This window comes from Macaca fascicularis, chromosome 8 (assembly GCF_037993035.2).
Source record: "Macaca fascicularis isolate 582-1 chromosome 8, T2T-MFA8v1.1".
NCBI lineage: Eukaryota > Metazoa > Chordata > Mammalia > Primates > Cercopithecidae > Macaca > Macaca fascicularis.
The window spans coordinates 45,205,326-45,230,644 of record NC_088382.1 but is presented as its reverse complement, the minus strand read 5'-3'; the positions used below and the strand labels follow the sequence as shown (position 1 = coordinate 45,230,644).

General features: G+C 50.0%; 1 protein-coding gene across 26 annotated transcripts in view; it reads left to right on the top strand.

The window, feature by feature from the left end:
* Positions 1–25,319, top strand: part of ANK1 (ankyrin 1) — a 246,513-nt gene that overhangs the window by 160,257 nt on the left and 60,937 nt on the right. For all 26 annotated transcript variants that reach the window (XM_065519140.1, XM_073998714.1, XM_005563189.4 and 23 more), the window contains 14 exons: positions 1,877–1,975; positions 7,602–7,700; positions 8,257–8,355; positions 9,652–9,837; positions 11,036–11,134; positions 11,630–11,728; positions 12,039–12,137; positions 15,711–15,908; positions 17,358–17,456; positions 17,857–17,955; positions 18,504–18,602; positions 19,696–19,893; positions 20,469–20,567; positions 21,318–21,416. In XM_065519140.1, coding sequence (XP_065375212.1) covers positions 1,877–1,975; positions 7,602–7,700; positions 8,257–8,355; positions 9,652–9,837; positions 11,036–11,134; positions 11,630–11,728; positions 12,039–12,137; positions 15,711–15,908; positions 17,358–17,456; positions 17,857–17,955; positions 18,504–18,602; positions 19,696–19,893; positions 20,469–20,567; positions 21,318–21,416 — 1,671 coding nt within the window. The remainder of the gene's footprint in view (positions 1–1,876; positions 1,976–7,601; positions 7,701–8,256; positions 8,356–9,651; positions 9,838–11,035; positions 11,135–11,629; positions 11,729–12,038; positions 12,138–15,710; positions 15,909–17,357; positions 17,457–17,856; positions 17,956–18,503; positions 18,603–19,695; positions 19,894–20,468; positions 20,568–21,317; positions 21,417–25,319) is intronic.

Below are 25,319 nucleotides of genomic sequence, written 5' to 3'. Positions count from 1 at the left end.
GCGGGGGTGTAGGGCTGCCCTGACCTACATAGGAGATAGTTAATGTTCCCTTTGCAGCCCCCTCTCATTTCTCTAACATCCAAGGCACCTGTTATATTTCCTCTGTCCAAGGCCCCCACATAAAAGAAGCACTGGACCCCTTCCATTCTCCTATCGTGACTTTGGGTGACTTTCCTCTGCTAGTTATGGCAAAGCAATTTGCTTAATCTGTGAATGGGCTAATGCACTCCCATTCCCATGTAGAATACTTGTGTTTGAACAAGAACCTCCTGAAAATGATGCCCTGACACAGTGGGAGAGCTGGAATTTGAGGAACGCAGGGTGGGGCTGCGGAGATATTTGGGGACATGTGAGTCAGGGACCCCACACATCATACCTGCAGAAACCAAGCCCTCTGTCTAGGTGGCGAGGATCTATTTCATGAGCTGGAGCCTGCAGTGGCTCTGAGGCCTCCCCTGGAAAGGAACAAGATAGAACAGAATTAATCAAAACGGGAGGCCAGGAGGAGGAGGAGGAACAGGAGAGGAGGGGAAAATTGCTAGTGGGGAAGGAGGAGGACAGGAACAAAATAAAAAAGCGGGGGGTGGAGTTTGCTCACTGACTAAAATCATTTTCTATACGGAGCCAAGATCAACTCATCTGTTGGAATTGATATTTTGCTCCTTCATGTTGTCAGACTTATTTGTGGCTCCGAGTAGCACTCCTTGATGTCAGCTTTTGCCAGAAAGTTTCAAGACCTTTCAGGGCAAGGATCAGAAGAGCAGGAAGCATGAGAGTGATACATAAAACTTGAGCTTGGCTGCCTTCCATAAAGCACAGTGGCAGCTTCACCAAATGCAGCTGGAACTTTTAATTGGTTAAATTTTAATTGGTTCTGCTCTTGTGGGCTAAGGGTTGGGCAGGGAAAATGTTTTTGTTTGTTTGTTTGTTTGTTTTTGCTTTGCCTAAAGCTTAACTGTCAGCCAGGCTTCTTTGGTCACCTTTGAAATTATGGGATGGCAAAGGGGCTATTTTATGTTTTATATTTATTTTTATTTTTGAGACAGGGTCTGGCCCTGTCACCCAGGCTGGAGGGCAGTAGCAGGATCTCAGCTCACTGTAGCCTCAAACTCCCGGGCTCAGGTGATTCTCCCACCTCAGCCCGCTGAGTAGCTGGAACTATAGGAACACACCACCACACCTGGCTACTTCTGTGGGTTTGTTTTTTTTTTTTCTTTTGTAGAGATAGGGTTTTACCATGTTGCCCAGGCTGGTCTCAAAATCCTGGGCTCAAGCAACCAGGCTGCTTCAGCCTCCCAAAGTGCTGGGGCTACAGGCATGAGCTACTGTACTGGGCCAAAGGGGCTATTTTAATACTGATTTTTCTATTGAGGAAATCTTACAGCTGGGTGGTTGGTGGTATTCATTTCTCATATGAGCTTGCTTCAAAGTTTAACATCTTATCAAACATATGTCTATTTCTACAAGCGTTTAGGATGCACTGGTGTTACCACTTTGCTTTTCTTGGTCACTGCTGTGAAAATTAACCAGGAGTTGAAGCTACATCATTTTAATTAAGTGGGCTGCCTAAAGCCTGGCCTCAACCTGAATTTCAAGGTCACCATGGGTCTTGTGAAAGCTTCCTGCGCAATTCCCATCTGGGAGTGGTGGGCCAGTTCTTGCCCTTCCTTTCCACCTCTGCTCTGCTGTGACCTGAGGCGTGAAGGGGAGGCTGGGTGGCCCTGCCCTGTGCCCTTTTCAACCCCTAGACACCCTCCACTCCTTCCCTCCAGTGCTGTGAACACCTCAGGGCTGGGAAGGGGCCTGGGCCCCAATGGGACCTGCAGAATGCATCATTTGACTAACCATCCCGTTCCCGCCTCTCTGCTCTTTACAGAATGGGTTGAATGGCTTGCATCTGGCCTCTAAGGAAGGCCATGTGAAAATGGTGGTTGAACTTCTGCACAAAGAAATCATTCTAGAAACAACAACCAAGGTATGTCTCACAGGGAGTGGGGGAGCTTTGCATTGAAAATTCAAGTTTGTGAGTCCTTCCTTAGAAATCAGTCCTTCATGAGAGAACTCAGGCATGCATCTGAATTTCTCTTATCCTTCCAATCACTTTCTATTGATTCTCTGAATCCCTGAAGCTGCCTGAAACAGACCCCGTTTCCAGAAAGATTCAGTGGGCCTTTATTCTCATCACTAGGTTACATATCTAAAACTACAGCCCTTTCCTGGTTGCTCTATGCTTTCTCAGGGTCTTTGACTCTAACTCAGTGTCCAAGGGCTCTGAAAGCGCCAGTCAGGTGCCTGGAGTTGAATCCCAGCAACGTACTTCACACTCTGCGACCTGGGACGAGTTACTTGGCCACTATGAAGCCTCAGCTTTGTCTGTAAAATGGAGATTATAATGCTTAGTTGCAGGGTTGGTATGAAAATTAAGTGAGATGGCATACATCAAATGCCTGGATGTATTTATTGGATGGATGTATTTACTGCTTATTGGATCTATTTATTGATTACTGATGTATTAATGATTATTGATTCCTATAGTAAGGAATCAATAAATACTGGTGACCATGTTGTTGCTGAGGGTTGTAGACAAGAATCCAGATCTCTTTCAGTTTTCCTTCTCCAGCAAGTCTTCCTTGTTCAGCCCCAAACTGATTTCCTCTCCTCGATAATGACCTGGAACAGCATTCTCTTTCACGAGGAGGCGTTTGGCATGGGGCGAGGTCAGGCATCCACAGTAATGTATTTCACTCAATTTCAGTAGATTATAAACACCAGTGACTCAACTTCTGAAATCCCAGAGTCATGAAATTGATACGTCTACAGATTGCAAAATAAGTTTCATTTTTTACCTGTCACGCATCTTATTTATCAAACAGGATGCAACCAGCAATTAAAAATAAAACCAAACAGGCTGGGCACAGTGGCTTATGCCTGTAATCCCAACACTTTTGGGAGGCCGAGGCGGGAGGATCACCTGAGGTCAGGAGTTTGAGACCAGCCCAGCCAACATGGCGAAACCCCATCTCTACTAAACATACAAAAATTAGCCAGGCATGGTGGCGCAGGCCTGTAATCCCAGCTATTCGGGAGGCTGAGGCAGGAGAATCGCTTGAATCCAGGAGGCGGAGGTTGCAGTGAGCTGAGATCACGCCATTGCACTCCAGCCTGGGTGACAGAGACAGACTCCCTCTCAAAAATAAATAAATAAAATAAAACAAACAAAAAATCATCTCCATTTGCTAACTCAAGTATTATCTCCCTAGTTCTTGTTTTCTCTTCTCCTCCCTCCTCTGTTCCTTTCCTATGTTTTTCTTCTGGAGTTCTTTCCCCGCTAGCCTCTTATTTTTCATTTGGTATTTATTACACGTGATCTCACACACAGCCTCAATTTCAGTTCCATGCAGCAAACAGTTTGCTGCCTCTCAAGCAGAGAGTGTAGAAGAACAATACGTAGAGAACAGATATAATTTATGGTTATGAAGTGAACTACCAAAATATTATGAAGGTAGAATCATCTCTCAGGTAAAATTCTGTAATTTTCATGTCATTTCCTGAATGTGAAAAGATCTTATTGCACTTTTGGGTAAAATAAACTGAATTGCTCTTTCTGACTGGATATGGGGTATTTTTTTCCCAAATTCTATGTCAAATTCCGATTGTTCCCACCCTGCTTCTTGTGTGGATGAAGGATGAGATGATTTTCTCCGCACACTCCCACGTACCTGGCTGTGAGCTGCGTGCCATCTGACCTGCCCCGCGTGTGCCGGAGCGGCGCCTGCCCTGGCGTGCCTTCAAGGGCTCCGGAAACACGAGGCTTCCGTGCTTTGACTATTTCCGAATCTCCTCCCCAGGTTGTGATTTTGCAAGTGAACACTTGGTGTGTCTTTTTTATTTTTAGAAATTTTCTAAGCCAACGTGGCTTTGGAATACCATCCAGAGAGAGAGGGGAAAAAAAGGTGGAACTGAAACCGTGGGCTGGGGAAGAGTCACAACAGATTGGGGACTGTGATGGGGCTCCCAGGCAGCAGAAAGATGAAAAAAAAAAAAAGAAAAAGAGTAAAAAGCCAAAACCAATTTAGATTCCTAAAATGTACTTAGAAATTTTAAAAGCATAAAACAAATGCATTCTCTCCCCATCCTCCTATCTCCAGCTCTTAAAGACTGGAGCTCGGCACCTAAGCTGTTAATGAACGGGGACAGCTTTCATCTCCACTGGAGAAAAGCCTGCTCTCTCACTCGGGGTCCCTCTCCCCCTTCCACTTGCATTCACCCAGCACCCATGCAACCTTCGTCCCTGCTCTGAGCTCTGTGAGCCCCTGAAAATAGAGAAATTGGGTATTTGTGGAGCAAAATACAGCTGAGTGATTTTTCCTGCTCCTTTGAGGCAATGGTCTTTCATATTGAGGGAGGGGCAGAGGAAACAGAGGCTCACAAATCCCTTTTCCTGTGACTCCCACGACTTAGGCCAGGGGCCTTCTTGAGCCTCATAATGTGTGTGTATAGATAGGGGAAAGGAGGTCCACTTCCAGAATTTTCCCTGTGTTCTTATTGCTCACTTATGCTGCCCTTGGTCCAGCTGGCTTGAACCAAGATCCATAGCCAGGGTTCCACCACTGATGAGCTCCCCCAGACAGGGGGGCCTTCCCCTCCTCGTGGGGTAAGGAAAGCTCTCATATCGCGGGACTTCAGGCAGGAAGGCTCAGATGGAAAGAAACATTTGACGTGAGCCTCTTGATGTCTCCGTGGCCTCTGTGCCTCCATGCTGGCCCGGGCCTGCTGTGCTTATGCCCAGGAAGCGTGTGACCAGTGAATGAAAGGACCCAGGATGCCTCCTTCTTTTCCATGGGAGCCCAGAAGACGCTACTTGGAGCTCAGCATCCTGGTGTCTAGAAAAGTTTCTGGTGCCAGCAGCCGTGCTGCATTTGGTACAGCAGGTGCCAAGCCTCTCAATGGAGGCTCTTTGGACTTCTATGAAAAATTATTAATGAACTTCCAGACTTTCATATCTGGCATTTATTCTCCAATGGATACTTGAGGAAGAACTTTGTTCTTCATCAAATAGAACTTGAGGAGAAATCAAAAAGACAACTTCAGGAGGCAACAAATGGGAAGTGCCTGCCTTTAAACAAACAAACAAACAAAAAAACCGGTTTTATGCCTTTTTTTTTTTTTAAAGACACAGAGACTGGGTCTCACTGTTTCCCAGGCTGGTCTTGAACTCCTGGACTCAAGCAATCCTCCTACCTTGGCCTCCCAAAGCACCAGGATTACGAATGTGAGCTGCTGTACCCAGCCCCAGGCTTTATGTTTCAATTACCAGGCAGAGTACAAGAAATAGACCTGGGCTGCTTCCCAGCCCCCAGGGCGGCCTCATGGGCTGCCTCCCTGACCCAGGAAAGCTGGGTCAGCAGCGGCTGGGGGGCCACACGGCTGGGCCCCGGGCTGCTCTCTTCCATCTCAGTGAGGAAGCTTTTCCTCCAGGTGACAGGTGCCACTGGGCAAGGTCAGAGTCCGAAGTCCCTGCCTGTCCGTTCTTAAGTTTCTTGAAATGGATTAGTTAACGATTATGTAGTTTAGTAAAAAGAACTACATACTGTCTAAACTCTAAAAACGAGGTTGTTTGAGATCTCTGCTCCTTAAGTAGTGCAGGGACAGATGGGTCCGACCATGGACCCTTTTTCTACACTCGCCCTATTTGACGGAAGCATGGAGTGGAGCCTGCCCACCCCCGCCCCCGAACTCCCTGAATGGGGGCGCAGGTGCAGGACACCCAGGGGAGTCCACCCCCAGAGGCAGTGCTGACATTCTGGTCCAGGACCCCCGGGGGCTGGCAGGAGCCTGGCTGGAAGGCTGTGGGTATCCCGGCAACAGATGGAGGCTGCTGGTCCTGTCTGTGAATTGTTGTTAAATATTCAAGAAGAATCCAGACAAGAAAACCTGAGAACGTTAAACTCATGTTCTCAGGCCCACGCCTGTAATCCCAGAGCTCTGAGAGGCTGAAACGGGAGACCAGCCTGGGCAACAAAGTGAGAGCCCGTCTCTGCAAAAATTTTAAAAATTAGCTGGGCACGGTGGCACACACCTTAGTCCCACCTACGCGGGAGGCTGAGGTGGGAGGATCGCTTGAGCCCAGGAGTTGGAGGCTGCAGTGAGCTATGATGGTGCCACTGCGGTCCAGCCTGGGTGTTAGAGTGAGAGCTCCAATTCTAAAAACAAAACAAAACAAAAACATACTTTCTCAGAACCTGCCTTATTTCTCAGTCTCTGCTGTTGGTTCTCATCTTTTACGAAGTTTAAAACAATTACATGCCTTGTTTTCCTCCAGTGTTTATTCTCTCCAGTTTTTTTCTACTCTCCGATTTGGTGAACCCTTACTCGTTACATTTTGCCTACTAGTATGTCGCATATTCTTTGTATTTTTCTTGGTCAGATTGTATTCCATTTATTAACCCCCATTTATTTTCTGATTTTTCTTCTCTTCCCTACATACATAGTAGAGTTGATCTTACCCTTTCCTTTACTGTCCAATACTTTCCTCACTCTCCTGCCTACCATCTCTTTGTCCCCTCCACTGCAGCTTGTGGTCTGTGGGTATCCCTGGGATGGTGTCAAAGGTGTGGGCCTGAGGGACCTGCCGGCCTCCTTTCCCAGTGCTCCCAGGCCTCTCAGAGGGCTTGTTGCCTTGCAGGGTTGCAGGCTGAGCGGAGCTGCAGGTCCGCGGAGGGTCAGCTCGCTGACAAGCCTTCCAGTGTGTGTCCTGAGGGTCACTGACGTGCCGTCTGCTAGGGACAGGACACCGCACCCACACAGCAGATTAGGTGGTCAGAAGTTGTGTGTGTTGGCGGAGGCTCTTTTTTTCTTTTATAAACATTTTTTGATTTTTAATTATTATGGATACATAATAATAATAATCATAATAATAATAAAGGAGTTGTTTTGACATGGCTGCAGTCTCCTTCAACCGCACCTCTCAGTGTCATCTGTCCCCTTCCTGCGCCACTCCAATTACACCAGCCAATGCTGATGGTCTTCTTTTTAAATGTTTTTCTTTTTATAGATTGAGGGGGTACGAATGCAGCTTTCTTCCATGGATACATTGTGTAGTGGTGAAGCCTGGGCTGTTAGTGTGGCCATCACCCAAATAGTGGGCATCACACCCAAAAGATAATTTCTCATCGCCCCCACCTCCCACCCCCTGAGTCTTCAGTGTCTCTCTACCCTCTGTATGTCCACGTGTGCACATTATGTAGCTCATACTTACGACGGAGAACATGCAGTATTTGACTTTCTGTTTCTGAGTTGCTTCATGTAAGATACTGGCCTCCAGTTCCATCCGAGTTGCTGCAGAAGACCTGATTTCCTTCTTTTCTATGGCTCTTGCAGCATTGTTTTTCATAGACAACAGGCAGGATTTTCCTCCCTGTACTTTCAGTGTGATTTCAGGATGTGCGAGGGGTCAAGCACATACGTGTGTCCTTTCTACCCCTTTTGGCCATGAAGAAAGCCCCCGGGTCCTTCAAGCAGCACCTGTCCACAGACCTTTGCTGGTCCCATAGCAGGCCCAGTGGGAAACCGCCTCTGTTCCCTTCCCCTGTGTGTTTCAGAAGGGGAACACGGCCCTGCACATCGCCGCCCTGGCCGGGCAGGACGAGGTGGTCCGGGAGCTTGTCAACTATGGCGCCAACGTCAATGCCCAGTCACAGGTAATGGCTCTCTGCTCTGTACTAGAGGGTGCTGCCTTTCCATACGTGCTTCCTCTTTCCTGCTCCCTCGTGCATCCACTGGCAGCTGTGTTAACACACACACTGTGGGGCAGGACCTAGATTTCTCAGGAGCGTGTCTCCAAGCAGTGGTGAAGACATCCTTTATTATTTCTCATGCATAGACCGCACGTCCTAAGCATGACGGGGTTGAACTGTTGTGGACCTAAGCCAAATAATATGTCCAGTTATGGCCCAGGTGGAGAGAGAAATGGAGGACTGGAGGAATGAGGCACGGGGTGCAGCATTGATGACATCAATGAGGAGTATGTGAGCCGAAGAGATTGACCTACGGTGGCGAGGGGAGGCACAGCCTCTGTGGCCTTTTGTAATAATCCCAGGATGCCAGTCACCGTGACAATGAGTTTCCTTAGGAGGGGTCAGGTGGGAGGAAATGGAATGAAGAGAGTGCTGTCCTCCAGGTGAGAGGATGTTGTGCTGGTGTCGGCCTTTCTTACATTGCGGATGGATGCTAATGATGTCCTCTCTTGGTTTACAGAAAGGTTTTACACCCCTGTACATGGCAGCACAAGAGAACCACTTGGAAGTGGTTAAGTTTTTACTGGAAAATGGAGCTAACCAGAACGTAGCCACGGAAGTAAGTACCTTGGAAAAATGTTGTCACCACCGGAAGTCTCCCAGTGACACCTTCCTGGGTGTGTGGCTTGGGGCGCATCCATGTAGTGATGGATGACCTTCAGGTCGCTGCACTAATCCTGAGCACTGTCGAGTTCTGCAAGGGAATAATGACAAAGTTGTGGGTCTTGAAGAAGGCCCAGACACGTACCAAAGAAACGACGTCACACTTGAGGACGTCATTCCTGCTATGGCCAATACTTGTGACTGGAGGGGCAGGCAAAGCATGCGTGTGTATGGTTGGCAAGTTTGTATTGGGCCTTAATGAGAAAGGCTTTTGCCACAAAACCACCATGCACCCTTGGACAATTCTCATTCGCTGTGGTCCTGAGTCTTGTCACTGGCGAAATAATGAAATTGGACTAGATAGAGCCAAGGAGTCTCTTGACTATTAACTTTGGATGGCTCAATGACATGCTTTGTTGTCATTCCGTTTTATCAGTTCCTGGGGTCCTGTGCCCCTTAGTATATCCACAACTGAGGGAATTAGTAATAGTAGCTCATGGCCAAGCACAGTGGCTCATGCCTGTAATCCCACTGTTTTGGGAGTCTGAGGTGGAAGGATCACTTGAGGCTAGGAATTCAAGACCAGCCTGGGCAACACAGCAAGACCCCATCTCTACAGAAAAAGAAAATTAGCTGGGTGTGGTGGTGTGTGCCTGATTCCTAGCTACTTGGGAGGCCGAAGTGGGAGGATCACTTGAGCCCAAGAGGTCAAGGCTGCAGTGAGCCATGATTGCACCACTGCACTCCAGCCTGAGTGACAGAGCGAGACCCTGTCTCAAAAATAAAATAATAATAATAGTAGTAGTAGTAGTAGTAGTAGCTCACAATTGAATTCTCAGGGCCTGGTGTGGACTCTGGCCTTTGGTCAGTGTTAATAATGTTCTGCTTTGTCAAGGCATTATCCTGGCACCAGCAGATGGGGTGAGAAGGGGAGCAGGCAAAGAATCCGAGCAGTCAAAATTTCTTAAAACAAATCAAACTGGAAGCAAATTATAAAGGAAAACTAAAGGAATGCTAAAGAAAAATTTGGCAGGTTCTGTGAGATTGCAGAGAAAGGAAGTGGAGGCAGGAAGGGCTTCAGGGAGGAGGTGGCATTTAGGCTGAACTTGGTGGATGAAGAGGGCTTTGGTGGAGGGAGGTCCCTCAGGCTGGCGCCGCTGGGAGCATGAGCCCGAGGGGCAAGGGTGTGTCCTGTGTGAAGGGCAGCTAGGTTCAGACGAGTCAGAGCAAAGCGTTTTCCTCCTCTGGCCAGGACGGGTTCACGCCTCTGGCGGTGGCCCTGCAGCAGGGCCACGAAAACGTCGTCGCGCACCTCATCAACTACGGCACCAAGGGAAAGGTGCGCCTCCCGGCCCTGCACATCGCGGCCCGCAACGACGACACGCGCACGGCTGCGGTGCTGCTGCAGAATGACCCCAACCCGGACGTGCTTTCCAAGGTGAGGGCGAGGCGGAGGGAGGAGCCCTGGGCCGCGGATGCCGACGGGCTCAGGGCGCACTGAGTACACCCTGCGACTTCCCAAGCAGGAGCCCCGAGCGTGCGGGGCCGCACGCTCATCCCAGCGTGCTCACGGAGCGTCCCCACCCCAGGACGCAGAGGGGCCCCTGGACAGCCCTGCTCTAAATCCCTGGCAGCGCGGGTGGTTCCTGTTGCTCCAGGTCATCTGGAAATGTGTCCAGGCGGGCAGGGCGAGTCACCCTGGAACGCCAGAAGGCGGCCTTCCTGGTGTTCCTTCATCTCTCCTCCCGGGCTGCCCCGTAGTGGAGGGAGGAGGCGTGCAGGAGTTGGGGTGTGGAGAAAGGGGGTCCGGGGCTCTGCACAGTCACCTGGACATGCTCTCCGGTGTTCGGAGGCACTGCTGATCTGCTGTCTGTAAGCTGAGGCTGCTGGTTCTCTTTTAGTGGAAATGGATTTGCTGGAGTTATTCACCGTCCCCTCCTGCACCCCGCCCCTCCCCTCTTCCGCCGGCCCCAGATCCACCGGGTTTTGTCTGGAAAACATCTGGGTGGGGTTAGGCCTGGCTTGAGGCTCTGGAAGAGAGTGATGACAATGGACAGAGGCTGAGGCAGGAGGATGGTTTGAGCCCAGGAGTTGGAGACCAGCCTGGACAACCTAGTGAGACCCCACCTCTTAACATTTTTTTTTTAATTAGCTGGGCATGATTTTGTTCGCCTGTAGTCCCAGCTACTGGGGAGGCTGAGGTGGGAAGATTGCTTGAGCCCAGGAGGTCAAGGCTGAAGTGAGCTGTGATCACATCACACTGCACTCCAGCCTGGGCGACACAGTGAGACCCTGTCTAAATGGAGAGGAAAAAAAAAGAAAAAAAAAAAAGACCATGGCCCCATCACATTTTCATTCATGAATGAAAATCTCTTTGTCGGTGATCACTCTGACGAACGGGCCCACAGAGTCTGAGGTTAGCATATAAGTCGGTTTGCTCAGGGTGGATACCCAGCTTTTGAATACACTGTGCCACAGAGCCTCTCTTGACCCCCTCACCAAATGTTCCCACCCATCAAAATCTCCTTTGTCTGTAAAGTCCTGTCGCCCCACCTGAGTTTCGGGCATCCCAGGGCTGACTCTGAGATAGAAGTAAATCACATATGACAAGTTTCTCCCCCTCTGTTGTGCCCTAGACGGGATTCACGCCCCTGCACATTGCGGCCCACTACGAGAACCTCAACGTGGCCCAGTTACTCCTCAACAGGGGAGCCAGCGTCAATTTCACGCCACAGGTAACCTGGGGCAGGTGCGCCCTCACTGTCTGGGGGCTTGGGGCTAGCAGGTGCTCCTGCCTTGGCACCATGGATTTCATCCCAGTGGCAGAAGTGCCTGTGGGTCAAACAGCCCTGCTGTCTGTTCAGCCTCCTTGCTGGCAGGTTTCTGACCATCCACTACCCAGTTTCTACCTGCTTTGCTTGAGAAAACCCTAAAGTCCATTTGCCCATCCTAGAAGTGGGAAATCTGGAGGGCAGAGAGTGATTTCCAAATAACTGACTTTCCTGCAGTCTGTTATGTTGACTCTGGGAGGCGTGGGCTTGGCTGGTGTGGTGGGATGACCCATCCTGTTGGCAGGTCCTTACAGGTTTTAAAATGTCTTAGGCTAGAAATGCCCTGACAGCACCATTGCAGGACTGGGGGCTGGGGGCTGGGGACATGGGGAGCGGGTGCACAGCAGCTGCATTCCAGGGAAGGATGACACACCCTGATGTCCTGCTTCCTCCCTTCAGAATGGCATCACGCCCCTGCACATCGCCTCCCGCAGGGGCAACGTGATCATGGTGCGGCTACTGCTGGATCGGGGAGCCCAGATAGAAACCAAGACCAAGGTGGGTGCCAGCAGGCTCCGCAGCCAGGCAGGGGGAGGGAGTTCCCCCCTCACGAACCTCACCCAGAGCAGCGGGCCCTTGGTGACCTAGTTAGGGATGCACCAGCAGCCTCCTGGAGCTGCCTGCAGCGGTATTCTGGGCAGTGCCGCGTGCAGTGGGAGGCAGTAGTAAAACTGTGCTGAGGTCGAGCTGGTGCTTGAGGAAACGTCAGCACTCGCGTGGGCTGGGACGATGCCATAGGCAGTCTTCTCTCCAATGACCTCTGATAGCTGCCTTTTGGGCTTTCTGTTTTTGACTCTGTCTTTTAAAGGACGAATTGACACCTCTCCACTGTGCAGCTCGAAATGGGCACGTGCGAATCTCAGAGATCCTGCTGGACCACGGGGCACCAATCCAAGCCAAAACCAAGGTGTGTGCTTCCTTCCTGTGAGGAGCATTTTTTAGGCAGGGCTCCAGGTCCAACAGACCTGGCATCAAATCCTATTTCTGTAAAACAGAAATGCTAATACTACTAAATGAATAGCACCTTTGACATTTATTACAAGGCCTGTCACATAGGAGGCACTCAGTGTAGCTCTAATTCATAACTAGATCAGGGTCGGCAAACTTTTTATCTAAAGGACCAGGTATTAGACAATTTTAGGCTTTGCAGGCCATGGTCCCTGTTGCAGTGATTCAACACTGCCAACGTAGCAGAAAAGCAGCCATAGGCAATATGCAAACTAGGGCCCGTGTTCTAATAAAACGTTATTGACCAACACTGGTGGCGGGGCAGATTTGACCCACAGGTTGTATAGTTTGCCTACTACTGCTCTAGATCAATCCCCATGTCTCCCTTCCTAGCTCCAGAAAAGACAGGCACTAAGTACTCTGAGAAGTCTTCAGAGCCCGGGTCAGACTGAAGCGAAGTTAAAAAGAAAAGAACACAGTTCTTCTCAGGCTCCATTACAGGCCGGAGAAAAGGCTTGTTACGTGATTCTAACATAAGGACTTAAGTCTTCCAGGGAAGAAAGCTGTCAGCCACACAGAGCTGCCTGAGCCTGCTCCAGGCCCTCTGCCCCGTGAATTGAGCTGTGTCAGAGCAGAGCAAGGCAGAAGACAGGCCCACTCACGGCTACCCAGAATGTTTCCCACGAGCAGTTCTGTCATGAAATGATGGCTCAGTCCATACAGTGAGAGCTGATTTATTCCCGACACATTATCATGTTCTGTTCTGTAGAGCTGTCGTTAATTTGGGTCATGATTCATAGTCCCCACACTGGCTCTTGTTTGTGTCTGTGTGTGCTGTTGCATGAGGGTGTCCTCTACTAAAGCAGTCTCTCATTTAACCCTCCATCCTTGGCTGATTTGCTGTGTGACTCTGAACATGTGTCTTGCCGTCTCTGTGTTTCAGTTTCCTCATCTGGAGAGCCCCCGCCCTCTCTCCTAGGATTGTTGGGACGACCATGTGAGATAATGTCTTCAAAAGTATATCTAACAGTGAAACTCCTCAGCTAAATGAAAGTAGAATTGCTACTATCAGTTAGATTATTAGGTCAGGAAATTCCCAACATTTTTCCAGGAGTGCTGTATTTAAACATAATACATGACCAGAAGTTAAGATATTTTGTTTTATTATCCAGATCATTAGAATGGGGCTGAAAGGAATGCTTATGAAAAGTATTTTCTGAGAATATGAGAATATGTGACTTTTCCATTGGGAACTATGGTACAACCTTTCTGAAATGCAAGTGTAACTAACTGAGTTAGCTCAGTCCACCCTAACAAAGAACCACACGTTGAGTAGGTTAAACAACAGAAACTTACTGTCTCACACTTTCAGAGGCTGGAGGGTCAAGATCAAGGTGTCAGCAGGGTTGGTTCTTTTTTTTTTTTTTTGTGACAGAGTCTCTCTCTGTCGCCCAGGCTGGAGTGCAATGACATGATCTTGGCTCACTGCAACTTCCACTTCCTGGGTTCAAGCAATTCTTGTGCCTCAGACTCCCGAGTAGCTAGGATTACAGATATGCACCACCATGCCTGGCAAATTTTTGTATTTTTAGTAGAGACAGGGTTTCGCCATGTTAGCCAGGCTGGTCTTGAACTCCTGACCTCAGGCGATCCGCCCGCCTCAGCCTCCCAAAGTGCTGGGATTACAGGCATGAGCCACTGTGCCTGGCCTTTTTGTGTGTGTGTGTGTGATGAAGTCTCGCTCAGTCACCCAGGCTGGAGTGCAGCAGTGTGATCTGCACTCACTGCAACCTCCACCTCACAGGTTCAATCAATTCTCATGCCTCAGCCTCCCAAGTAGCTGGGCTTGCAGGTCCATGCCACCTCACCTGACTAATTTTTGTATTTTTGGTAGAGATGGGGATTCACCTTGTTGGCCAGGCTAGTCTCAAACTCCTGGCCTCAAGTGATATGCCCACCTCGGCCTCCCAAAGTGCTGGAATTACAGGGGTGAGCTACAGTGCCTGGCAGGGTCGGTTCCTTCTGAGGCTGTGAGGGAGCATCTTTTCCAGGTCTCTCCCCAAGCTTCTGGTGGTTTGAGCACAATCTTTGGTTTCCTTGGCTTATAGAAGCATCATGCTGACCTCTGCCTTCATCTTCATGTGGCATCTTCCTGCTGTGCAGGTGTCCAAATCTGCCTATTTCTAAGGACTCCAGTCATAGATTAGAACTCACACTAATGACCTCATTTTAGCTCATTACATCCCCAAAGACCCTGTTTCCAAACAAGGTCACATTCTGAGGTCCTGGGGGTTAAGACTGCAGCATATGAATTTTGTTGGGACTTAATTCAGCCTGTAACACTAACATCTGCTGTCATGGAACCTGATTTGCGTCTTCCTTGATGAAAATCCTCTCATTTCCACTTTCGAAAAGCTGAAGTCCCAAGTCCTGAGCTCCTAGCCCTTCTTGGCGCAGCCCCGGGCTCCTCTCCAGCCCGCCTCCATGCTTGCCATCACTTTGCCCTGGCCTGTCGAACTGCATGGAGGCCCCTGGGTTCCCCTAGGGTAGCTGCCTCTGTGATGTTGCCCATGCTGCTCCCTTCACTAGGATGTTCTCCTTGGTCCTCCTGGTGAACTTCCATTCAGCTCCTTTCAAGTCCTAGTTTAGGCCTCACCTCCTCCCTCCCGGTGCCCCTCCTTTATCAGGGACGCCATCTGTTTGATTCTCACCTCTGTGCTTTGATCATTTTTCATCCCACTTCAGGGCACTGAAAGACACCACCATGTTTGTCTACAAGCTTCCTTGGGCCAGGGGTTATGTCTGTTCTCTTCTGTTTCCACAGAGCTTAACCCATACCAGGAGCATATTAATCACTTGATAAGTATGTGTTGAATTAATGTCTGAATGAATGAGTGAGTCTCCTCTCTCTTTAATGTTTTTTCAGCAAATTGCTGTTTGAGAAATGAGTATCCTTAATGAATTTTCTTTAACTGAACTGCATTTGACAGGGACAAGGAAATTTAGATCCAAGTTCTATTTTATCATCATTCATTCATTCATTTATTCAAAATTGCATAATTTAAGGACCACAATGTGTATTACATGAATTTACTGGGCACTGTGGGGCATTTAAGAAGAAATATTAGGCTCAGTCACTGATCTTAAGAGGCATACAAGTAAAGAGAAAAGATGAAAAGATACACTCCCCTAAACAGTTAACTATGAATGTAATTGGGCAAATATGAGAATAAGGTCCAAGTGCATGGCGCAGATAAGGAAAGCCCACTGGAGTCTAGGGTGGTCAGGGAAAGCTTTCTGGAAGAGATGGGGCTGCTGGAGATGGCTTTGAAGGTTTGGCCAGGTGGAAAGGAGAATGTCTGTGGTCAGAGACTGGCAGAAGTGTGGAGGCCAGGGTGAGCCAAGCTCCCTCCGGAGCCTTGTGGAAGCATCGTGTAGGGAAGAAGTAGGGAGTGACGTTGGAGTCGTCCTGAATCTCCATGCTCGGGCCCCAGAAGGCTTTGTGATTGCTTGTGTTTTCCTCTTTACCCAGAACGGCCTGTCCCCAATTCACATGGCGGCTCAGGGAGACCACCTCGACTGTGTCCGGCTCCTGTTGCAATACGACGCAGAGATAGATGACATCACCCTGGACCACCTGACCCCGCTCCACGTGGCTGCCCACTGCGGACACCACAGGGTGGCCAAGGTCCTTCTGGATAAAGGGGCCAAACCCAACTCCAGAGCCCTGGTGAGTGGGGGGCTGCTGGAGAAGGTGCAGAGGGTTAGGGCAGGCTCAGGGCAGGACCAGAGAGGCATGGCTGGACCTGTGGGAAGGGCGGCAGGTGCCCAGAGCTCCCCAGATTCGAGGCCTGAGAAGTGGGGTGTGACAGCACAGGATGGTGGGGGCCCTGTGTGCACCCCTCTTGCACCCTCCACTGCACACCCAGCTAGGTATCGACCCCTGCCCCTGGTGACCAGGCCGAGGTCAGGGGTGAGTTTGGGCCCAGGAAACCGGACTCAGGAAGCATCCTGCATGGTAGGTATACAGGCTTGGGGCACCTGTCCAGTGGAGTCAGGCCTGGAGCTGAGTGATTCCTTAGGGGCTGCGTGGCTTTCTGAGCTGCTTTGGGGATGAGTGAGGTGGCTGGAGCTGAGAGCATCCTTCGTCCACAGAGGGGCTTGCAGTTCTCATGGCACTCGTGTAAAGGGAAGCTCAAGCCCAGAGCAAATCCCTTCTGTGGTTCCTCTGCCTCCTTCCCAGGACAGGGGCTCCCAGGGAGGTCTGGGGATCCAGTAGGACTGTAGCTTTGCACTAAGCATGCCCGTAACCACATCTCCTCTCTGCCCTTTTCCAGGGCAGCAGAACTGAGGGGCAGGATATCCTCCAGGGATGGCAGAGGATGGCTCATTCACTCACTCACTCACTCAAAAAAGCTTTCACTGAGCAATGCCCGCAGGCCACATGCTATTGTAGGGGAGTTGGGATTTCCCAGCCTCAGGACTATTGATATTTGGGGTCGATATTTGTGGTCTTATGTGTTGTAGGATGTTTAGCAGCATCCCGGGCCTCTACCCACTAGGCACTCATAGCTCTCCTTCCCTAGTTGACAATAAAAAATGTCCCCAGACATTGCCACATGTTTTGGCGGTGAGGTGCAAATGATACCCCCCACCACCACCTCCCACGTTTGAGAACCACTGCCTTAAGTGGGTAAAGCACTGAAAAAACAGACAAAAACAAACATACTTTTCTGCCCGTCAGAGTTTATATTCAGAGTACATCACACTTTAGAGCAGAAATCCATTTCACTAAAAATGATCAGTGGTTTCAGGGAAGAGGGAACATGATTTGCTTCACAAAAGTACTCTTTTATTGTAAATTTACCCTTAGGGGACTTTAAACAGCAGGATCTTTTAGTGCATCCAAAATGTGAATAAATTTTTTAAAAAGGTTTATAAACAACATGTTCAGGAACATATGTAGTGCATCAAGTTAGAGCCACCTGTCTCTTACGTGATTTGCATTAATTGACATTGTAAGACTAATCAATTGGCATTAATTCATTGATTGGTCTGTGGGCATCTGCTGGTGGCCTGGGCAGCAGCTGCCTTTTAGAGCAGCGAGGTGGTCTTCTGGGCGTTCCTTGGGCCCGTGTGTAAGCTCCTGCTTGTCTGTCTTCCTTTGTGTGGGCTGCAGAATGGCTTTACCCCCTTACACATCGCCTGCAAAAAGAACCACGTTCGTGTCATGGAGTTGCTGCTGAAGACGGGAGCCTCAATTGACGCGGTCACCGAGGTAGGAGAGACTGCAGAGGAGCCTGGGGGCAGGCCCGTGGTCTCCCCCGACCCACCTTCTCTAAGAGTCGCTCTTTGTAGCTTTGTGTGGCTGCAGGGGTGTGTGCGTCTGCAAGTCTGGACTGCTGGAAGGAATGAATTAGAGGTGACTAAGGGGAACATGAGTCAAGTCTCATGGAGCTTTCCAAGATCAGACACAATTTTTGCAAGTTGTAAGAGTGGGCACGACTTGCCCACGGTAATTTTTTTCTCCAACCATTTTCTTGGAAGCAAACCCACCTCATATAACTCCATTTTCTTGGAAAACCATTTGTGAAAGCGTTAGATGCCGTCAGGTTCTCTCTTCTTCAGGGGAGCGGAAAGACTCCCCACTTATCTCACTCTGCCCTTGTCTGTTTCAGTCTGGCCTGACACCTCTCCACGTGGCCTCCTTCATGGGGCACCTTCCCATCGTGAAGAACCTCCTGCAGCGGGGGGCATCGCCCAACGTCTCCAACGTGGTAAGCCCTCAGGCAGGCAAGGGACTTGCTCCTCTAGACCAAGAGTTCAGAGGGCAGCTTTCACCAGTGCTCCCAGGCCTCTTCTCTGGGGACAGAGCTACAATTCCCAGAATAGCCAATGCTTCAGACTGGGGGAGGACATCCCCGTGTACTGACGCTTTCTGGATGAAATTTCTCACACATCCGTAAACCTTGGAGGTTTTGTTTTGGACAATAATTTTGGAACGTCTATAAGTGTTCACTGGGAATACATTTACATTTTTGAATATTCATTAGCTCTGGGGTTTACTTTTAAGTGTACCTAGAATATACAGATGCACACATGCACTCACATACATGCCTGCACCTGCACACGTGCACACACACACACATACATACATGCGCATGCACACAAGCACACACACCAGACTAAAGAGTGCCTGCTGGGGCAACTCCACCTCTTGGACAAAAACCCACCAAGCCACTCGAAGCTGCACTTCCTAGCTCTGTGTGTGCAGTTTTGGACAGCAGGCATGTATGAACAGTTCTACAATTTTGTTATTTTATAGAAAGTGGAGACCCCGCTACATATGGCAGCCAGAGCTGGGCACACGGAAGTGGCCAAATATTTACTCCAGAACAAAGCCAAAGTCAACGCCAAAGCCAAGGTGAGTTGTGAAGGCAGGAAGGGAAGGGTTTCAGATATGAGTAGTTCCAGCACTGTGCAGAGAACCCATCCTCATTCCAGGCAGGGCTGCAGTACTGTGGCCTGGGGATCGCTTTTCATCCCGATCAGGCCGCTCTGCGTGCTCCGACTCTGCTTTGCAGGGGGTTTGAGAAGACCAGGGATATTTTTGCATTAGAGCCACATTTCTTTAAAATAAGGAAAGTCCAAGGTGCTTGGTTGGGCTGAGTATGTCCTGGGCTAACGACGACAGTTGCCGTGTAAGGAGGCGGGCAACCTTTTGAAGAAAGCATTGCCAGTGAAAATCAGGCAAGAATTAACTTGATCTAAACCTGGAGGATTCCCCCTTGCTGTAAGCACATTTTGCAGGGGTTGGAGGAGTAGGCAGTGAGAAGAGCTGTGGAGTTTGCCAGTTGCTCGCTCGGCCAACAGCAGGCTTCCTAACCACAGGCCACGATGGGTTCTCCTTAGAGTCAGGCCTGTGATTTGTGTTTGGGGCCCTCGAGGGATGCCTCCAGCTGGGCCCCATGAGACCTGGCCCAGGCAGCTCGACAGCAGCATTCAGAAACAGGAAGCTGGGGGTGTGGATGGAAAAGTCCTCATTCTCTGTCAGCAGTTGAGACTCCCCTGACCCCAGCACAGAGAAAATCAAAGTAGAGCAGAAAGACAAGCGCATCCTCTCAGAAAGGATGTGGGAGACGGATGAGCAACCACACTGCATTGAGTGCCTTTTATGCACAAACGCAGAAACGTGCATTATCTGCTTGATCCCAGATGAGCCCTAGCAAGTAGACGTTATTATTCCCATTTTACAGATGGGAGGGCTGGGTCTTTGGGAAATTAGGTAGAAATAACAGCTCACTTGAAGAGCTGTTGTAAGGATTCAGTAGGATACAGCATATTGGTTCCTGTAACTCAGAGATTTGATTCAAACCCTGACTCTTCATCTTCTTAGCTGTGTGACCTTGAGAAGGTCACTTGCCCTCTCTGGGCCCTGCCTTGCTTCTCTGTAAGATGAAAAGTTGGATTTGGTAACATCAGCATTTCTTCTTCTTTGCTTTCGCTTCGGGGTCCAGGATGACCAGACCCCACTTCACTGTGCAGCTCGCATCGGCCACACAAACATGGTGAAGCTCCTGCTGGAAAACAATGCCAACCCCAACCTGGCCACCACTGCTGGGCACACGCCCCTGCACATCGCAGCTCGTGAGGGCCACGTGGAAACAGTCCTGGCCCTTCTGGAAAAGGAAGCATCCCAGGCCTGCATGACCAAGGTACAACCTCCCTCCTCTCGGTCTAAGGAAGCAACAGGCTCACTCAGCCAGGCCTGGGGCTTGGAGGGGAATTCGTGCCTGGTTCTCTTTGTCACCTCAGTGATGTTGCAAGCAACTGGAAGGGTCATCACACTCGGGGCTGCCTGCCACCTGCAAGCCCGATGTGTCTCCATCCTTCCCCAAAACGGGAGGTCAACCACAGCTTCTCACACACCCAGCCAGCCTTCGTCCATTTATCATGGCGCAATTATTAGTCGAAACCTGCTTTGGGCAAGTCACAGACGGGTTCTGGGGATATGAGAAGGATTAAGACTCATACCCTGCCCTCAGCTAGCCAGCAATCAACTACCACTGCGAGGTGGTCGAGACCCTCTCGCCAGAGGAGTGTGTACAGCAAGTGCAGGGATGCCTGCCCACTCCTCAGGTCTTCAGCCTCCTGGAGGGCTCAAAAATGGCTGTGCCTTTGCTTTTATTGGCATCTCCATGCCAGCGGAAGGGGGCAGCCTCCTTTGCCCTTTCTTCAGAGAGGACAGCCCTGGGGCCCCGATGTCCTGACGGCCTGTGTTTCTCCTCAGAAAGGATTTACCCCTCTGCACGTGGCGGCCAAGTACGGGAAGGTGCGGGTGGCAGAGCTGCTGCTGGAGCGGGACGCACACCCAAATGCTGCTGGAAAAGTGAGTTTGAACCCCGCCCTCCCCTGCAGCTCTCAGGTTAGAGGCAAGAACAGAGGATGGAATTCAGCTCTTGCAGATTCCATCTCTTGCTTATGTTGTCCATCCTTTTTTTTCTTTTCTTTTCTTTTTTTTTTTTTTGAGATGGGGTCTCTCTCTGTTGCCCAGGCTGGAGTGCAGTGGTGCCATTATGGCTCACTACAATTTCGACTCCTGGGCTCAAACCATCCTTGGGTGTCAGCCTCCTGAGTAGCTGGGACTACAAGCAGGTGCCACCATGCCCGGCTCTAACTTAAAAAAAAAAAAAAAAATTATAGAGACAGGGTCTCACTATGTTGCCCAGGCTAGTCTCAAACCCTGGGCTCGGGTGATCTTCCCTCTTCAGCCTCCCGTAGCTCTGGGATTACAGGTGCGAGCCACTGCACCCGGCCTGTTCATGTTTCCATGGGTAGCATCGAGAGAGAACGCCCTTTGGAAAGACTGGCCTTTCTGTCAACGGCCTTATCTGTTTGGAAAGACTCGACGGCCTTCTCTGGGCGAATGTGCTGACCTCACCGCCCACGTCCCCTCTGGTTCCCACAGGGCTCTGGGTCCTGTCCCGACATTCTGTCGTGACTCCAAGTTAAGACTGGCCTGGGAAGGATTTTAAACAGGATTTTACTGTGTAAAATAGGTGCTGCCATGCCTAAAGGGAGCCCTGGGAGAAAGTCCGTGGGAGTGACATCTGGTCTCTTTTGTCTTTGTCCTCTGCAGAATGGCCTGACCCCCCTGCACGTGGCCGTCCATCACAACAACCTGGACATCGTCAAGCTGCTGCTTCCCCGGGGTGGCTCCCCGCACAGCCCCGCCTGGGTAAGACTGGCGCCTCTCCCCAGCTGCCCCCGGAGAGCAGGTCACCTGCTACCTTCCAGTCCCTCAGGGAGGGGGGTTTCCGCAGCAGCCCAGGCGTTTTGCGTTCTGTAGCTATTTTTACCTCAGAAATCATGCCTCACTTTCACACATGTTACCTGTCCTGTAATCGTGCTATTCAGGGTCCAGGAGTGGGATGGGAAGTGGGTAACAATTCCCAGCCAGGGCTTACCTCGCAGAGGCAGAACTTGTTTTATACAGCAAATGTGTCCCCAAGCAGTTGCACGTCAGCTGGGTTTTGTAAACTGACTGTCAGAGATCGGTGTGGATAAAAATCCCTGGGGAGTGGTGAGCCTGGTTCTAGCAGATTCCGACTCTGTGGGACTGTGCAGTGTGGCCTGGAAGCCTCATTTTTAACCTACTCTCTGCGTGGTTCCGGGGCTGGGGCCACAGCGACCGTACTTTGAGAAATCCTCAGGGCTGCTGGTGAGCTTGCTGGAACCTGGAAGCAAGGGACCTCTTTAAAATGAGAATGATCACCTCCAAATTCATTTCTCTCTGAGATCAGACTTTTCGATGGTGGCATTTTTGTAGAGAGGCTTACCTAAATATGAGACACGTTGGCCCGGCCTCACACCAGCTACAGAGGCGAGCTGCTCAGAGCAGCAGGTTCCGTGACTCTTGAGGGAATCAGAGGAGGGAGCAGATGGGTAGCTTCTGGAAGACCCCACGGGATTGGGTAGTACAAGGATGAAGCTGGAAGGATCATTTTTGGGAACAGGCTGCCTGCTGTGGGAAGACAAGGCTGTGTAGGGGTAGGTGCCATGAGACTGGTGGCCAGCGGGGAGAAGGGGAGAGGAGAGGGAGCGGGGCCAGGAAGACAAAAGCCACACACAGTCCCCGCACTCTGTGGGGCAGCCAGGCGCACGGGAAACAGGATAATCTATGGGAGAGCAAACCCTGGCGATCCGTCATGTGGCAGGTGTCCAAGTGCCACAGAGAAGGAGCCTAAGGGTGGGACCACGCATGACTCCAGCCAACACCTGCTGGCTTAGGGCCGCCGCAGCCCAGGCGGGGAGCCTCAGTGTCGTTGCGGCGCGTTCTCCCTCCCTGGACAGACGCGTGTCCCCATCTTGCAGCATCGCTCTTCTGCAGACGCCGGCTCCCGACAGCTCTGTCTCCTCCTGTCCTCGCTACTGCTGCAGCGAGCCCCACGTCGCTGTGCAGAGGGAGCACACGGCCCTGCTGCGATGTCGACTTACTCCTGCCTCTAAAAATAAAAACCTGGACTCCCTTCCTCCTCCTCACTCCCCTACTTATATAAAAGGAAAGGGAGCCAGGTTCATTATATTTAAAAAGAACTAAATCCAAGCACAAACCCTGTACAGATGGGCTTTGTTTCCATGGCAAAAAATAGTTTCCAAAGTAGTCTGGCAATTTTGTAGAATTTCACATGCAAATCTCTCTGCACCCAAACCAAACCCTCCCCTTTCTAATTTTGATGCTAATGTTTGAACATTTGGGCAGAGCTCCCTCCGTATGCATTCCTTAGGATGAGCTCATTTCCTTGGGAAAGAAGAGCCTTTTGCGGGCACACATTCCTCCCTCCCCTCTCCATGACTTTCCAGCCTAGTTGTCCTTGTCCTTGTCACCTGCAGAAGTTCATTCGTTCCTTTCAGTCCTGGTTTAGGGGAAGCTCTGTTCTGTGAACACTCCGTGTTCTGAGAGTGACAGTGGCACTTGTATCTCAATTTTAACCAGAGGTTTACCTGGCAGCCTGAGCCATGTCCAGGGCAGGCCTACTCTTGGGCAGGACAGGGGGCTGGCCTTGCCAGTGTGGACATCACTGCTTCCCAGGTAGCTTGGGATTCCTGAGGATACATCCATGAACACACTGCAGATTGCTCAAGTGATGGTCCTTTGTACATCGAAAGATGGCCTAATAGGGCCAGGAACAGTGGCCCAAGCCTGTAATCCCAGCACTTTGGGAGGCCGAGGCAGGCCGATCGCTTGAGGTCAGGAGTTCAAGACCATCCTGGCCAACATGGTGAAACCCCGCCTCTACTAAAAATACAAAAATTAGCTGGGCATGGCGGCATGCACCTCTAATCTCAGCTACTTGGGAGGCTGAGACAGGAGAATCATTTGAACCCGGGAGGCAGAGATTGCAGTGAGCCAAGATCTCACCACTGCACTCCAGACTGGGCAACAGAGTGACACTCTGTCTCAAAAAAAAAAAAAAGCCTAATAATCATTGCTTTCATGTAGTTATTAATGGAAAAACCAGACTCCATAAAGTATTTCTGAGGTTTATTCTGAGCGGATGTGATAACCATGGCCCTGGGCAACACAGTATCAAGAGGTCCTGAGAAAGCGTGTCTGGGGCGGGTTACAGTTTGGTTTTATACATTTAGGGAGGCAGGAGTTATAGGTAAAAACATAAATCAATACATGGAAGGTATATATTGACAAAAATACCTAGAAACAGGGGCCCAGAGGTTATAGGCAGATTCAGAGATTCTTTAATTTGCAGTTGGTTAAAGGAGTAAAGCTTTATCTAAAAGTTTGGAATCAGCAGAAAAGAATTAAGTTGAGAGAAGGGTCTGTTCACCAGTGTCCTGGGCCGAGTGACCTCTAGGGGGTGTGTGACTCAGCCCTTGCCTATTGTGGCCTTGGGTCCTGTTGATAATTTGGTGTCTTGTCACAAAGAGTCCCTTTAGTTAGTCTTATGATCTCTTTTAACATGAATGTTGGTCAGTTGTGCCTAAACTCCGAAAGGGAGTGGGTATAGCAAGGCATGTCCAACCTCCCTTCTTCCTTCATGGCTGGGAATTCAGTTTTTAAGGTTTTTCTGGGATCTCTTTGGCCCAACTGAGGTCTGTTTGAGGGCTTAGGGTTTAATTTTTCGTTTCCATAGTGAAAGGCTTCTCTGGGCCGGCGCTGACTGGTGTTCTGTGTCTCGTTATGGGGAGGCTTAGCTCCATTTTGAGCCGACCCTGCATCTCAGGCTGGATCTGTGGTATCGCACCCCATTCCTTTGCTCTCTTTTAATACAGTGCAAAAATCATGCTGTTTAATTAAACTTATTATAATCCAAATGCCGATCTTGTTACATGAACACAACCTACAAAGAACAATTTAATGTTTTCTCATAACATAATCAAATTAAAAAGGAAGAATACTAGAAAGGATTATCACTCGTCATTCTTCAAAAAGAATGATTTTTCAATTTAATTCAATTCCTTGGGTAAGTCACAACTTTTCATTTCACCACAAAAGCCGCCTATGGGCCCACTTTGCTGAGCTTTCTCTGTACCTAGGGCTTTGACGGCCTTGGCCGGCACCTTTCTTTCCCTTTCCTCTTCCTGACCAGTGATCCTGGCAGAATCAGAAATGTTAGTTTCCACAGTAAGAGAGTGGCTGGCAGGGAGAACTCAGTCCTCAGCCAGAGGAATGCTGGCCGAGGTGGGGAAATCTCGTGCCCTGAGACAGATCCCACATTAGGCAGCCATCTGCTATGGGCCTGGGTGGGCACATGTCCAGGACGTCCTCCAGCCTGGCATTGCCCTTAACCCTGAGTGCCCTAGGGCCTTGCTACTGAAAGTGTGGTCCCTGGACCAGCATTGTCAGCATCACCTGGGAGCTTGCTAGAAATGCACAATCTTGGGCCCCCCCTAGTGCCTCTGAATCAGACACTGCATTTTAACAAGGTCCCAAGGGATTGTGTACACATCAGAGTTTGAGAACCACTGTTCCAGGTGGAATTACCTGCGCTGTACAATCAGAAGGTCAGGGCTGGGTTATCTGTTGTTCTGCTTACTATGTGACATTAGATAAGGCGCTTAACCTCACAGAGAATTGGCCTCTTTCTCCACACGATGTGATAATAATAAAAATGCCTGCCCT